The 12,243-nt window shown below is 45.4% G+C and overlaps 1 protein-coding gene across 1 annotated transcript in view; it reads left to right on the top strand.

Moving 5' to 3' along the window:
- The window catches only part of FER1L6 (fer-1 like family member 6), a gene marked incomplete at its 5' end in the record, with an annotated part of 157,026 nt that overhangs the window by 103,522 nt on the left and 41,261 nt on the right, over positions 1–12,243 (top strand). Inside the window, 4 exons of the mRNA XM_082601582.1 lie at positions 1,325–1,474; positions 8,692–8,802; positions 9,066–9,227; positions 10,365–10,545. Of these exons, the coding sequence (XP_082457708.1) occupies positions 1,325–1,474; positions 8,692–8,802; positions 9,066–9,227; positions 10,365–10,545 (604 nt within the window). The remainder of the gene's footprint in view (positions 1–1,324; positions 1,475–8,691; positions 8,803–9,065; positions 9,228–10,364; positions 10,546–12,243) is intronic.

Genomic DNA, 12,243 nt, shown 5'->3' with positions numbered 1-12,243 from the left:
CATTTCCACCTCAGCCAAGCTTCCTTCTACAGCCGGGAATGCAAATGCCTGTTCGTGAGTCCAAAGGCAATGAAGTAGTGCAGGTACTAAAACCCAGCCTCAGCCAAAGAAAATGTGGGCACTGCCCTTGGACTTGGAGGTCATTTATCCAAGAGTTTTCACTCAATGAATATGTAATGAGTGCCTGCCCTGTGCCAGGGGATACAGCAGTTCCTGAGATAAATAGCAAAGCAGCCCCACGCTCCAGCCCCATGCTGCTCGTGGGGGAATGTGGACTGAGGCTCCTGGGAGCAGGGATGAGGAAGAGGCAGGAGGTGACCCCATCAAATAGTTCTTAGAGAAACTTACCTCCTACACTTACATACGAAGCTATTCTCAGACCCTCTTTTACTACCGAGAACAACAGGGCAGAATTGCTCTATTACCTAAGCAGGCTGACCTTAGTCACCATCACCATCATCACCATCATCACCACCATCTTCATCACAGTACTATGGACTGAGCACTTATTGTATACCAGTCACTGTGGAAAGCACATACATCATTACATTGATCGTCATGGCCCTGTGAACAAGGCCCTATGCTCTTTGTAATGCATGAGGTTGAAAAAAGGTTGAGTAGGGCTTCCCTGGTGGCGCAGTGGTTGAGAGTCCGCCTGCCGATGCAGGGGACACGGGTTCGTGCCCCGGTCCGGGAAGATCCCACATGCCGCGGAGCGGCTGGGCCCATGAGCCATGGCCACTGAGCCTGCGCGTCCGGAGCCTGTGCTCCGCAACGGGAGAGGCCACAACAGTGAGAGGCCCGCGTACCGCAAAAAAAAAAAAAAAAAAAAATGTTGAGTAACTGGCCCAAGACCATAGATCTCCAAAGCAATAGATTTGGGAACTCCAACTCACGTTTGCCTGGACTCCAAACTTGTGTTCCCAGCCACAATGGTTCCCTGCTCTGGAGATCTTTTGGAATATTTGGTGCCACCTTATTTCTCCTTTTCCCTTTCAAGTCTACCCTGGGTGATTATTTTTACTTTATTCCACTGAACTCAATACACTGAGGAAAGGGATAACCCCTAAGATAGCCTTGAGCCAGGAAGCCCCTAAGATGACCCTCTTAGAGTTTTCCCTGAGAGCCCAGATGGATTCTGCTGCTCCCCAAGGCTGTGGGAAGAGGTGAGAGGGGCTTAGCAGAAGAAGAGAGCGAGATAGTAGCAGGAGGGAGACACTGAGGCTGACGGTTTTGTGAAGATTAATTACAAAATCACACTGACGCAGATCAGAACCAGGTAGATGACCACCAGGGACAAAAATTCATTTCTTTTCTGCCCTAGGGGAAGCCAGAATATTTGGGTGCCACCGTGGCTGCTCCTGTTGTGAAGCTAGCTGACCAGGACTATGAGCCCCCCAGGCTGTGTTACCACCCCATCTTTTGCGGGAACCTTTCTGGAGGGGACCTCCTTGCTGTATTTGAACTGCTGCAGGTAAGTGAACCAGAAGTGGTATCTGCACTAGCCGTCTATCTAGTCTACCTGGCCAGAGAAGCAGCCTCATGGGCAGTGTATGTCCATCATGTTATGCCTGGTCCCTCCCTGCTGTCCTGTGTCTGGAGACGGCTCCTTCTGGGGATCTGGGAGATGCCATTTAAGAACTCAGGTGACAGGTTATTCCCAGAGCCTCTATGCTGCAAGTCAGAGTCCCAGGATGAAAGGTCCGTGTGGATTTGGCCAGCAATGCTTGAGCAGCCCTATGTGTCAGACCCTGAGCTCCATACAGACCACAGGAGGATATAAAAGGGGAAGGGAGCAAACATCTATGGACACTCCCATGTGCCCTGTGTTGTGTTTGCTGCCTCACACACCTCTCATCACACTGAAACCTCCCTCAGTCCTATTGAGGGAGGGATTATGATTCCCATTTTGCAGATAGTAAACCGAGGATTAATGTAATTGACTTACCTTGTCATGCTGCTCGTCGTGGTTGAGCTGAGAGCTGAACTTAGACCTTTAAAGCCTTCTGCTCCTTACACTATCACAAAGCTTCCCAAAGACATCGAGTTCTTAGTCCCGCTAAGACATCGGGGAATTTATGAACATATGTCTAGGAGGACTTTTTCAGAAAGCAAAGGCAGGATACTTAGGGAGGGAAGCTGAGCCTCTCAAGTCTGGCTGTCCAGTCAAGGACCAAATAGGACAGAATGGTGACCTGGAAAGAAATGACCAGGTGGGCCTGTGTCAGAGAGATTTCTCTCCCTGGCCATCCCACTCACTGAGGGCAGGTGGCACTTACCCTTTGGGTCAGATCACTCCCTCTCTAGGAAAGCACATTTTCCAGAAATCCCAATTTTAAAAAATCTCTAGTAGAGAAACTACAAGACAAACATTCCCAAGACGTACCAAATGAGGAAGAGGGAAGGTGCTGGAGTTGGATCCCATGAATATGGATCTCATTCCCACACTTACTGGTGTGCGACTGTGGGTAAGCTACTTTCTCTCTCTGTTTGACCTGCAAAATGGAGATGATAATTAACCTGCCTAAAGTGCCTGGCATGGAATCAACACTGAACAAATGCTACCTATTTTATTATTAGTAGTATTATTATACCATGGAATATTAAAGCAAAATATCTAGTCCCATCTATTTATTCTGGTGAAGAAATTGAGCTGGAGAGAACGGTAATGGCTTGCTGGATATGGCAGGTCGGAGCCTAGAATCCAGTATACAGATTCCCCCAAGAGCTGAAGAGACTGAAGAGCATTAGAGGACAGGAACAGCTAGCTAGGGGGTTAGACACACTTGTATTCAAATCCAAACTGCCCAGGTGTGCAGCCTGGGAGCTGCATATGACTACAGAGATGAATTCTGAAGTGCACCCGATCAGCCTTTGACTGTCCTCTGGTTTTTGCTCCACTTAAGGAAGACCTTTTTAAGGCTGGAGTGGCTGCCTTGGAGAAAGAGCAACCTCTCTCAGGGGAACTGAAGCTGGATGAGCTCTTAAAGGGACAGAGTAGTAGGATCATAGGCATCAGCTCCTGCTCTATGATGGCTGTAGTCTAGGAGGGGAGGAGAGAAGGAGTGAAATCTTTGTCTTACAAATCTTAGCTTCTAAGATTCCAGGATGATCAACCAAGTGAGAGTCTAATAGAACCAGCTCTCACCAGGTGGATGTGTGTTGCACAGAAACACGGACTGTCAGCACTGAAAGGGATCTTCAAAATAAGCTGGTCCAGTCTTTCCTTAATTGAGAGTCCAGGTGATTTTAGGCTGTCAATGAGTCAAAATCTTAGGCTGAAAAATCTTAGCTTGTCAAAATCTTAGGTTGAAACCAGGTAAAGCATTAAATCACAGTGAATTAATGTCGAGGGGGTGTCGCCTTTTTTTCCTCAGGTTTATTGAGATATAATTGACATATAACGTGTAAGTTTAAGGTGGGCAACATGATAATTTGATATATGTATAAAATGCAAAATGATTACCACAATATGGTTAATGAACACATCCATCCATCACCTCACATAGCTAACCTTTTGTGTGTGTGTGTGTGTGGTGTGAGAATTTTTAAGATCTACTTTCATAGCAACTTTTAAGTGTACAATACAGTATTGTACCTGTAGTCACCATGCTATGCATTAGATCCCCAGAATGTATTCATCTTCTAACTGGAAGTTTGTACCCTTTGACCACCTTCACCCACTTTCCTCACCTCCCTACCCCTGGCAGCCACCAATCTACTCTCTGTTTCTGTGTTTGTTTTCTTTTTTTAGATTCCACATATAACTGAGATCATACAGTATTGTCTTTCTCTTTGACTTATCTCACTTAGCATAATGCCCTCAAGGCCCAACCATATTGTTGTAAATGGAATTTTGCCTTTTTGGATCCTTCTAACTACTTTTAGAAGAAAGTTTCATGCCCATCTGTGTATAACAAGTTTCTTAACCTGCAACCTTTCTTTTTAAGAAAGCATAGGCTTCAGCTTCAATGCCTCTAAAGAAACATCAATGTTATCTACAAGAACATTTCTCAAAGTCTGCTTCTTGGAACACTGGCCCCTCCAAACATAGTGAAAAGAAATTTTAAGAAATGCTACACATGACATATTCCAATAACATTATTTTGTTTTCGTTGGTTTTCTTTTTTTTTTTTTTGCGGTACGCGGGCCTCTCACTGTTGTGGCCTCTCCCGTTGCGGAGCACAGGCTCCGGATGCGCAGGCCCAGCGGCCATGGCTCACGGGCCCAGCCGCTCCGCGGCATATGGGATCCTCCCAGACCGGGGCACGAACCCGTATCCCCTGCATCGGCAGGCGGATTCTCAACCACTGCGCCACCAGGGAGGCCCTCGTTGGTTTTCTTTTTAAAGTTACTTTCCATTGATGGCCAGTGGTACTTGTTTTACTTAGCAACTTGAAGTTTCCTTTCTAAAAATGAAATTATATCTAATGAAAATGTTTACTAGATAATAACACAGGTGGTAAAAGCGGTAGAAGAATGACTGATTTGGGAAAACCAGCTTGAGTACAATGCTTTCATTTTACATGTCAGAAAGCTGAGTCTCCAGGTTAACTGGATGAGATTCAGTCAACTGCTCTTTTCATTGCATGAAGCTTCCTGAAGGGAGTCCCCTAATTCATCAATGAGGGGCTGGACCAGCTGATCCGAACAGGCCCTCTGAGGTCCTGGCTTTCTCCCAGTTCCACGGTCCCACCTCTGACCCTCCCTCCCTCCCTCCACAATGAGCTGGGCAGACTAGTTCGAGATATGGCTGCTTCCTGACAGTGGGGTGTCAGAGGCAAGCAACCTAAGAGACACAATTCATTAGGGTTTCATTAGGACTTCCTCTCAGTTGATTACATGTGCAAAAATTAATTTGATCATCAATGCCACTGTCTCAGCACGTGGATCTCCTTCACTCCGGGAAGGCGGGAGCTGGAAAACGCCTTCATTTGTCACCAGCGGCTCTCAGTTTCCGTCTGTGTGTGGTTTACCTTCAGCCCGTCTGTCTCCATTACTGAAAGGCTTTCCTGTCTCAGAAGAAGGGTGTAGTACCTGGGTTCTTCAGTGCCCCACACTGAATTCCTTACCTCCAGTTTCCTTCTCTACCCAGCTAGCTGACCCTGTTTTCCCAGTCCTGGCCCACTGTCCCCCTGTTCTCCTAGACTCTCTGCCTTGAGAATTCACACTCAGCTGTAATTCTTCACTCTGGGTTTGTATCCATGAGCAAGCCAATTGTTCCAGCCAGGTGACTGTCCCTTGTTCCCGTAGACCCTCGTTCTCATCAGGATTGTTCCACTGGCCTCTTTCCTGGTCTCCTAGCTTCCTCCTCTTTCTTGTTTGCTTCATCCTCTGCATTCCTTCCAGAACACAAGTCCACCATACCACTCTCCTTTTTAGACATCATCAATGGCTGTCTGTTTCTTGAATCTCCAGGAGCATTTCCTGAAATCTGTATCTTTGGAACACGAGTCCCTCTAAAGACAGTAAAAACAAAGTTTGGGAAATTCTTCATATTATGTCCCTCTTGGGACTTTGAAATGTCCATTACCATAGTAAAGACTCTGAGAAGTCAGATATAAAGAAACTTCTGAAATTTCTTTCTTTTTTGAAATTCAGCATTTCCCAAATGTTTGTGAGAACAAATATTTTCTTTTTGCATGCATGGTAACTCTTAATATTTCATGAAAAGAAAATCTAGCCCATAGGAGAATGTCAGATTTCCATAGCTTAGCATTTACACTCTCCCCAAATTAATTTGTCTTCAAACTGGCTTTTCAGGCTCACATTTCAGCACAATTACTCTGCACATACTGTGACCTCTTTACAGCAGACTTCTGAGTTCTCAGACCTCACTGCACAGACGTACTCCTCTGCTTTTGGCCATGCTGTCACCCTATTTTGAAATGTCTCCCTGCTCTGCTGACTCCACCCCCTGCACTCTATTTACCTATTTAGGAAACTGATCATCCTCACAGTTCACGACAAGAGTTGCCTCCTCCAGGCAGCTTCCCCTCCCCCACCTCAGTCAAATGTTTTCTCCTCTTCCATCCTACATCACTTTGCCTCTTTTTCTATTTAATCCAGGCTTTTTTTTTTTTTAGGATTTATTTATTTATGTATTTATTTTTATTTTTGGCTGCATTGGGTCTTAGTTGCAGCATGCAGGATCTTTGTTATGGTGCCTGGGCTTCTCTTTAGTTGTGGTGTGTGGGTTTTCGCTTCTCTAGTTGAGGTGCACGAGCTCAGTAGTTGTGGCATGCAGGCTTAGTTGCCCCGCGGCATGTAGGATCTTTCTTCCCTGACCAGGGATCAAACAAACGTCCCCTGCATTGTAAGGCAGATTCTTTGCCACTGGACCACCAGGGAAGTCCCAAATCTAGGCTTTGATAAAGGCAATTGTTTACAGCTTGTCTCCCTTAATCTGTAAATTTTTTGAAGGCAAAGGCCCCAAGACGAGCAAAACGTATGGTACTTTTTTTGTGTGTGTGGTACGCAGGCCTCTCACTGTTGTGGCCTCTCCCGTTGCGGAGCACAGGCTCCGGATGCGCAGGCTCAGCGACCATGGCTCACGGGCCCAGCCGCTCCGCAGCATGTGGGATCTTCCCGGACTGGAGCATGAACCTGTGTCCCCTGCATCGGCAGGCGGACTCTCAACCACTGTGCCACCAGGGAAGCCCATGTATGGTACTTTTAAAAGCACATCCAGAGGCACCATCCCATCCTGTGACATCATCACAGCTGTTTTTGTGGCTTTACGTTTGGAGCCACAGGAGCAATTAGGTTTCTCAGGGAGGTGATGTTTTGCAGCCTGGATTGCTCACCTCTTCACCGCCAGGCAGGGTTCACCTCACCTTTTCCCAGCTCCTTTATCTGGTTTGGTTCCTTCTGCAGCTTCATTATCTTGAGCCTACTTGGCATTCGCAGTGCCTGCTGTCTTCTTTTTCTAGGCTTTCTTATAATTAACTGAACCACATCTGCTGACGCCAGCTAGAATATGTCTGTGAAAAAGAAATGGTGATATGTTTGTGCTTTGCAGGTTTTGATGAGCAAATAGGCTTTTTCGAGCATACAGAGCTAATGTGTGTCAGCCAATAAACATATATCAAGAACTCACTGGTTTTGGAGCATTACTTGAGAGTCTGAGAATAATGAAGTAAACAAAGACTTCCTCTTGGCCAAGCCAGGCAAACTCCCACAGTGAGGAAAACCTCCTGCTCCAAAGCAATGTTTAATAGAACATCTGGCTCCTGAGGGACTTGAAGGGTCAGCTGGCCCAATATCTGAGGTCCAGAGAGGGAAAGGGACTCATGCAGGGTCACACAGCAGAACCTGGTTTCCGGGCTCAGTCCACTAGTTTCTGCACTCAGCCTCCAGAGAGGACACACTGTATTCCAAGGACTGAAGATTAGGAGAATGGCCACAGTGGCCGGGACCAAATCAGGGGTAGCTTCTTGAAAGACGTATGTGTTGAGCCAGGTCTTGAAGGTAATGTGGGGTGGCCCACAAATGAGAAAGGCCCTTTCATTAGGAGACTTTCTAAGTCCTTTGTGTGAGATTTCAATAAAGCATAGCAATTGTCCTCTTGCGGTTTTGTTAACTCCAAATGCACAGGAAATAACACCTTTTCCTGGAGGTCTGCCTTCAAAAGACTTCATTTTCTGTTTTACTGATTATGACTAGTCTCTATGTGATTAAATCAATCTCTTGTAGTGCACAGTGGGAGGATAGTTAAGTCTCAGAGATTTGGAATCTGATCAGAACCCCTTCTCTATTCTACGGCTCTAATTCCCCTGTCATTTTTTTTTTGGACTGAATATGTATATTTTAATGACAGAAAAAAATTAGATTTCAGCCATTTGTAAAATACTTGCATTTATCCTACATACTCAAAACATTCAACCATTACTTTACCACTCATAATTTTTCGGTTATTATTTAATGTCTATAGGTTTACTTATTTCCTATTTCTATAATATCTGCAAACATTTAGATACCAGAGATATTTTTTAAATGTTTATTCCTATATATTTACTGCTTATATTCTTTAATGAATAAATCATCTGCAAAGGTGTTACTAGAATTTTTTGCTTCCAATAATGTCAGATAACATTCAAAACACTTCAGAGGTTTAAAATTCTACAGAGTATATTGTTCTGACCGCTCTGTAAATTATGCAATACTTCTACAACAACACCATAAATTCAGAAATTAAGGAGACTACTTCTAAATTACCCACAGGGTAAAGAATAAGTATGAAGGATATTAGAAAATATTATGAATTGAAAACTTACTTTTCCAAAATTTTAATATGAAGCTTTAAAATTAATTTATTGTTCTTTTTAAACTTTAGATAAGTGTTTGTGTAATTAATTTTCAAGAAAAAATGAAAAGAATGAAATACAATGAGGTTATGAGGATCTGTCTTTTTTTCCTCTCCTCTATGCTGTGAGCTCGCTGAAAGCTTATGAAACTATTAATTTGTGACCCATTGTGAGTTCTCACTAAATGTTGATTACCCTTGTGAACGAATGCATTTGTCAATTAAATTATTCACTGTGATAAAATGCATCTTCTTGATTTACATTTTAAGCTGGAAACATTCCTTTGGTTAAAACAGTGACAGTCTTTCCAATGAGGCCATTGTGTGGCAGCGTTCATTTTCCTTACCCCTCCCAATGTCTAACCAGCTCTTGATCTGTGTGGTAGGTCCCTGCGTCTGGGCTGCAAGGACTCCCTCCCCTCGACCCACCCGATGTCACCCAGGTCTACCGTGTTCCTGCCAGCATCCGGCCAGTGCTGAGTAAATACCAAGTGGAGGTATGGGGCCTGGAAGGACGGGGTTGTCCTTTAGGACCAAAGGGCACTGGTGCATTGCAATCATGCCTGCACTGTGTCAGGGGGCTTGAGGGGTGGGAAGGAGACGTAACTGATCGGATGGAGCCACAAGGAGCTGCCCCATCCTTTCCTGGAAGAACATCCTGTGGTTCTCAGGCTGGCACGGCTGACTTGCCCACACCTGAGCCACACCTGCTGGCTCTTCCCTGGGCCTTTGTGTGACAGCCCCGCCATCCTCTCTTCAGGTTCTCTTCTGGGGAGTCCGAGAAATGAAGAAGGTGCACCTCCTCTCGGTGGATCGTCCCCAGGTCCTCATCGAGTGTGGGGGGCATGGAGTCAAGTCCTGTGTGATCCAGAGCTACCAGAACAACCCAAACTTCAGCGTCCAGGCAGATGCTTTCGAAGTGGTGCGGGTCTCTCCCCTCCCCTCCCCCACCCGCTCATTCCCTTCATCTCCATAGATGCGACCCACTCCTTCCTGAACCTGACTTGGGGAGACGTTTCAGCGTTTCAGGTGCCCCACTACTCACAAGAAAGAACAGTTTAATTCAGTAAAAAGCCAGAATTTCAGAATGGGATAAAACAGACTTTTGTTGTTGTTTTGTTTTTAAAGGTTCTGGGTGTAGATCAGATAGTAAATCAAAGAAGGTTGAGAGTGGTTCCCAAAGTGTGGCTCCCAGTTTATCAGCATCACCTGGGAACTTATTAGAAATGCAGATTCTCAGGCCCTGCCCCAGAACTACTGAACCAGAGACTGTTGGGACTTGGGGGTAGGGCCCAGACACCTCTGGTTTGACAAGTCCTGCAGGTGACTCTGATACACACTGGAGTTTGGGAACCACTGGCCTGGAAGATACTGTCACGGAACTTACTGCTACAATGGTTAGAGTTTTTAAAAATTATTTGTACATAGCGTGTCAAAAGCAATGTTTGACACCTGCGCTTTTGTTTATTTCAACACTTTTTTGTGCTCTGATTTGGAGCCAACTGTGAAGTCAAAGTTTGCTTTGTCTAATCCAGTCAGCTCCAATGGACACGGATTCTGAATCGAGAAAGACTGGAATTAAAGAATGCGTACTGTGTTTGCAAACCTTCCACATCAGACTTTGTTGAGCCTCGGGGTTCACCAGGGTAAAGAAATGGATGGGGCGCTGGCCCCTCATGCTCAGCGCCATCTTAAATGGCTCAATTCTCATCTGCTTTATATCTTGGGTCTGGATTAATGTTCATCTGAGATGAAAGTTCGGGTAAATACAGTAATGACAAAGTGAGAGGATTGAAGACTACTGCCATAGAGAATTTGGGAGTGTGTGATTTTTGCAATTTGCACCTGGGGTGAATTGTTAGTGCCATCCCTCATATGTTGGGTAATGACTCTCTGGCTTGAGAAGGCATTGCTCCAGACTCTGGCAAGCTGCAGGGGTGACCTGTAGGGAAAGGACAGGCAGGGACAGAGGAAGGATGGGTGCCTGGCTTGCTTTGGTCCTATGCCCAGACAGGTCAGCCCAGGCAGTGCCCCACTTCACCCCGGCCTCTCCCTGCAGGAGCTGCCTGAGGACGAGCTTCTGCACCCACCCCTGAGCATCTGTGTGGTGGACTGGAGAACCTTTGGGAGGAGCACCCTCGTGGGCACCTACACCATCAACTGCTTGAAACAGTTTTTGCGTAAATCCAGGGAGCCCCTTGCCCTCACCTCACAGGCGGATGGAGCCCAAGTTGTGCAAGGTAGGAAGCTCCTTCTAGATTCTAGCCCGTGGGCTACAAAACCGTGGTGCCTGCAGGATCTTTCTGAAGAATTTCCTGTGGTCCCCTCTACTTCTCAGCTGCCTCGTTCTGACTTTAAGCTTGACATCAGGGTCAACTCCTCTAAGAAGGCTTCTTTGAATGTGACTTAAGCTCCCTCCTGCCCCTATACCCTGACATTTTTCTTTGCTTGATGTTACTGTAATTTCTTCTGTTTTGGATTTCAGGTGCAGAGTCGAGTTAGTTACGCTTCTCACTTCACGCTGTACAATCATTACTCATCTGTGCAAGGCTTCTGTCTCATTATTTCCACTGCCCCCCATGCCTTAGTCCCAGTCTCCTCCCCACTGTGGGCCCTGCCTCTGCTGATGCTTGTAAAATTTAAATCTATTTAATTAACATATTGGTATGTGATATGATACGATAATCTTCATTTGGTTTTCTGCTACTCAAAGCTATGTTTTAAGATCTATCCATGTTGCCGTGGGTACTTTCCCTTCTTACCATGACCTGCTGCATCTACCCTACTTTGCTTTTGTTTTCCCCTCATATTGGACCACTGGGCTGTCTCCAACTCTCCACTTCCACAAAAAATGTTGTGATGGACATGCTGTGTGTGTTTGCTGAGGGAGAATCCTGTGTGGGATTTTCTTTGGAATATACACTCAGGAGTGAGATTACTGGCTTGCAGGGAATGCGTACATGTAATTTCATTAAGTACTTCCCTTGGGTGCTCCAGAGAGCTGTACTGGTTTGCACCAGTCTATAACAGACTATACCAGTCTACACCAGTCTATATCGGTCTACACCAGTCTATACCAGTCTATACCAGTCTATACCGGTCTACACCAGTCTATACCGGTCTACACCAGTCTATACCAGTCTACACCACTCTACACCACTCTACACCAGTCTGTATTCCCTCCTTTACTGCTCTAAAATCCCATTTCCCTCCTCCTCAACAGCACCTGCTATTATCCAACTTTCTGAGTTTTTGTTTCATTTTGTTTGGTGTTTGGTGTTTGCCACTCACATGGATATAAAGTAGTATCTAATTTTAATTTTAGCTTGGATTTCTCTGAGTACTACTGAGTTTGCACATTTCTTCATATGCTTGCTGCCATCTTGATTTTCCCTACTGTGATTTGCCTGCTCATACACTTTGCCCATGTTTTATGTGTTTCCTTTAATTTTCTTTTTTATATATTTTAGATGTTAATATCCTGTAGATTATTGATATTGGTCATATCTTTTTCCCCTAATCTGATAACTGCTAATCTTGTCTATACTCCTCATCTTTGAGCAGAAATTCTTAATTTTTTTTTTTTTTTTTTTTTTTTTTTTTTTTTTGCTGTACGCGGGCCTCTCACTGCTGTGGCCTCTCCCGCTGCGGAGCACAGGCTCCGGACACACAGGCTCCGCGGCCATGGCTCGCGGGCCCAGCCGCTGCGCGGCACGTGGGATCTTCCGGGATAGGGGCACGAACCCGTGTCCCCTGCATCGGCAGGCGGACTCCCAACCACTGCGCCACCAGGGAAGCCCAGAAATTCTTAATTTTGATGAAATCATATCCATCTGAATTTTAAACTTTATGGTTTATTCTTTTAGACTCTTGTTTAAGAAACCCTCTCTCACCCTTTGGTCACAAAGATCTTATATTTTCATGTGTCAGTGTTATGT

This window comes from Mesoplodon mirus (assembly GCF_964341445.2).
Source record: "Mesoplodon mirus genome assembly, chromosome: 16".
Taxonomy (NCBI): Eukaryota; Metazoa; Chordata; class Mammalia; order Artiodactyla; family Ziphiidae; genus Mesoplodon; species Mesoplodon mirus.
Note: the sequence above shows the minus strand (reverse complement) of the source record. Positions and strands in the feature narration are given on the sequence as shown.